At 60.5% G+C, this 3,297-nt stretch overlaps 1 protein-coding gene across 1 annotated transcript; it reads right to left on the bottom strand.

Annotated features, from left to right (window-relative positions):
• Positions 1 to 1,088: 1,088 nt before the first annotated feature.
• On the bottom strand, positions 1,089 to 2,627 carry LOC113940997 (poly(U)-binding-splicing factor PUF60-like). The gene is made up of 2 exons (XM_027632153.1): positions 2,436 to 2,627; positions 1,089 to 1,232 (listed from the first exon to the last, which is right to left on the bottom strand). The coding sequence occupies exons 1-2, from the start codon at positions 2,595 to 2,597 to the stop codon at positions 1,089 to 1,091; spliced, it is 306 nt and encodes a 101-aa protein (XP_027487954.1). The 5' UTR covers positions 2,598 to 2,627.
• Between the last annotated feature and the right edge of the window lie 670 nt (positions 2,628 to 3,297).

A 3,297-nucleotide genomic window follows, 5' to 3' on the forward strand; every position in this document is an offset into this window, starting at 1 on the left:
AAGGGTTGTTAAACACTGGCAGGGGCTGCCCAGGGAGGTCTGGACTCCCCATCCCTGATGTTCAGGTCCAAGGAAGGCCTGGCTGTGGCACTGAGTGCTCTGGGCTGGGGGACAAGGTGGGCATTGGGCACAGGCTGAACTCGACCTCAGTGACCCTGTGATTCTGTGGCACAATCCATGGAGTGTCCAAGGGCAGCCCCCAGGCACTCAGGGCCTCCCCTGGCACAGGGAATGGCTGCCATGGCTCTGGGAACCAGCACTGCTGGAATCCCAGGAGTACAGAGCCAGAGCAGACTCCGCTCCCTCCTCCCTGTACCTCCCCCCTTTACCTTCCCTGACCTGCCAAGGACCAACTTCCAGGGATTGAGAAGGATTCTGAGAGCAAACCCCAGTGTTCCCACACCCTTCTTTTGGGGGCTCCCAAACCCCCTCAGCCCCTGCAGAGCATCTCAGAGACACCACCTGAAAAATCACCTTTGTTTTGTCCTCAAGACAAAACACCCATGTGTGGGTGGGAGAACCTGAGCCAGGTCCCCAGAGCCAGGTCCCCAGAGCCAGTCCCAGCTGGGGCTCCCAGGCCAGGGGGTTTTCTCTCCTGGTGTCAGAGGACAGAAACTGTGTGAACAATTTCTCTTGCATTTCTGACACCTTTGCCTTGGGCATGGCCGGGTGCAGGCAGTAAAAAAACAACACTGCACCACTAAAATGGCTGCAGGAGCTGAAGTCAGAACAAAGGTGGATTCCTGCCAGGTGCCAAGGAGGAGTTTTGGCAGGTGGATAAAGTTTTCTCATCTCCTGTGAGCACCCACTGTGATCCAATCAGCAGTGGACAGCAGAGCCTGTTTTCCTCATGTATCCAGTGCAGTGTGAACATGAACCAAGCGTCATGAGCACTGTATAAACTGTCTTTCTTCTAATAAAGCTGACATACTGCCCATCACAATGGGCTGGGAGCATTGTGCTCATGCCTCTCCTTGGAGAGGAGGGACCTGGAGCCACCCTGAGCCCCACGCTGGACACCAAGGTCCAGCAGGGAACAGACTGCAGGCACTTCCAGGGGAGCACTTCCAGGTTATTCCTGGACCCTGTTATTCCCAGGGGAGAGGAGCAGAAAGGCTCAGGGCACTGCTGGTACTCACCTTGATGTTCCTGCCCCCCAGCATGACAGAGTTCATCTGCTCCAGGGCCAGCTGGGCGGCCTCGGGCACCTCGTACTCCACAAAGGCAAAGCCCTGGCACAGGGAGGAGACTGTGAATCACCCCAGGCCCAGTTAATGCAGCCAAGGCTTCCCACAGAGCCCTCCAGGAGACTGTGAATCACCCCAGGCCCAGTTAATGCAGCCAAAACTTCCCACAGAGCTGATCCCCACCTCCTGCTCCTGGCCTGAGAAGGTTCCTCGGAGCGGGTTTTTATTAAGGCAAAAAAAGGGCCTGTAGAGATCCCCCCAAGGGCACCCGACCCCGGAGCCTCCTGGACTCAGAGCCACAGCAAAACCCCACCTCACTCAGGGCTGGGCCTGGGTGGCACCTTCCAGGGAGCTTCTTCCTTCATCAGGAGGAATTCCTTCCTGGAAAGGGCTGGTAAACATTGGAAGGGGCAGCCCAGGGAGGTGGTGGAGTCCCCATCCCTGGAGGTGCCCAAGGAGAGACTGGACGTGGCACTCTGGGCTGGGGACAAGGTGGGCACTGGGCACAGGGTGGATGTGATGACCTGGGAGCTCCTTTCCAACCTCAGGGATCCCGGGGATTCCCTGCACCCCACCCCAGGCTCCCATCCCAGAATCCTGCCCCAAGCAGAGCAGGGGGCTGCAAACATTCACCCCAAGAGCTAAAAGCAGCCTGGGCTCCAGGAGCACAGAGGCCTTTTCCTCTCCTGGCTGCATCAGGAAGGCCTTGGACACGAGAGGACACACATCCCTCGAGGGCTGGGAATCACGGAATCATGGAATGGTTTGGGATGGAGGGACCTTAAAGCCCACCCAGTGCCACCCCCCTGCCACGGGCAGGGACACCTCCCACCAGCCCAGGTGGCTCCAAGCCCCGTCCAACCTGGCCTGGGACACTTCCAGGGATCCAGGGGCAGCCACAGCTTCTCTGGGCAACCTGTGCCAGGGCCTGCCCACCCTCCCAGGGAAGGATTCCTTCCCAAAATCCCCCCCAAAGCTCTGCAAAGCTGGATGTTTTGTGCTTAGGGGCTGAAAGAAATAACCTGGTGGGAACCCCCAGAACGCCTCATCCCCGGGGCATCCCCACAGAGGAACCTGGCAGCCCCTGCCAGGACAGTCCCCAGGCTCTGTGCAGAGCTCCCAAACCCCAGCACGGGGTGTGTGTGTGGGGGGGGAAAAAACCCCCCCAAAAACCCACCCGGCCCCACCCCGTGCAGGGACCGGGAGCGTTCAGGGAACGTCCAGGGAACGTCCAGAGCCCCGTCCCACCTTGTGCTTCATGGTGACCGAGTCCCAGGACATGTCGATGCTCTTGATGGGCCCGAAGGGGGCGAAGGCCTGGCGGATGGTGTCCTCCCCCAGCTCGTAGTAGATGGAGCCCACGTAGACCCGGCACATGATGGCGAGCGCCCGCTGCCTCTGAGCCGCCATCTGTAGCGAGACAAGGACTGCCCGGTCAGGGCGGGGGGCACCGGGACCTCCTGACCCCCCCCTCTGCCCTCCCGGCACCGCCCCGGTACAGCCCTGGCACCGCCCTGGCACAGCCCTGGCACCGCCCTGGCACAGCCCCGGCCGCGCTGCAGCTCGGCCACACCGGGACCAGAAGGGTTTCCCTGCTCGCTGACCAGGGAGCTGGAGTGGATCCGCCCGGCTCGGCCCCGGGGCAGCACTGGGGCAGTCCCAGGACAGCACTGGATCAATCCTGGGGCAGGACTGGGGACAGGACTGGATCAATCCAGCTCAGTCCCGGGGCAGGAGCAGATAAAGCCCAGCTCAGTCCTGGATCAATCCAGCTCAGTCCCAGGGCAGGACTGGATCAATCCAGCTCAGTCCCAGGGCAGGACTGGATCAATCCAGCTCAGTCCCAGGGTAGGACTGGATCAATCCCAGGGCAGGACTGGATCAATCCAGCTCAGTCCTGGATCAATCCCGGAGCAGGACTGGATCAACCCAGGGCAGGACTGGATCAGTCCCAGGACAGGACTGGATCAATCCAGCTCAGTCCCAGATTAATCCAGCTCAGTCTCAGGGCAGGACTGGATCAAGTCCAGCTCACTCCTGGAATAAAGCCCGGCTCAGTCCCGGGGCAGGAGCAGATAAAAGTCCAGCTCAGTCCTGGATCAATCCTGGA

The sequence above is a fragment of the Corapipo altera genome, unplaced genomic scaffold (genome assembly GCF_003945725.1).
Source record: "Corapipo altera isolate COAL_440 unplaced genomic scaffold, ASM394572v1 93535, whole genome shotgun sequence".
NCBI classification, from domain to species: Eukaryota; Metazoa; Chordata; class Aves; order Passeriformes; family Pipridae; genus Corapipo; species Corapipo altera.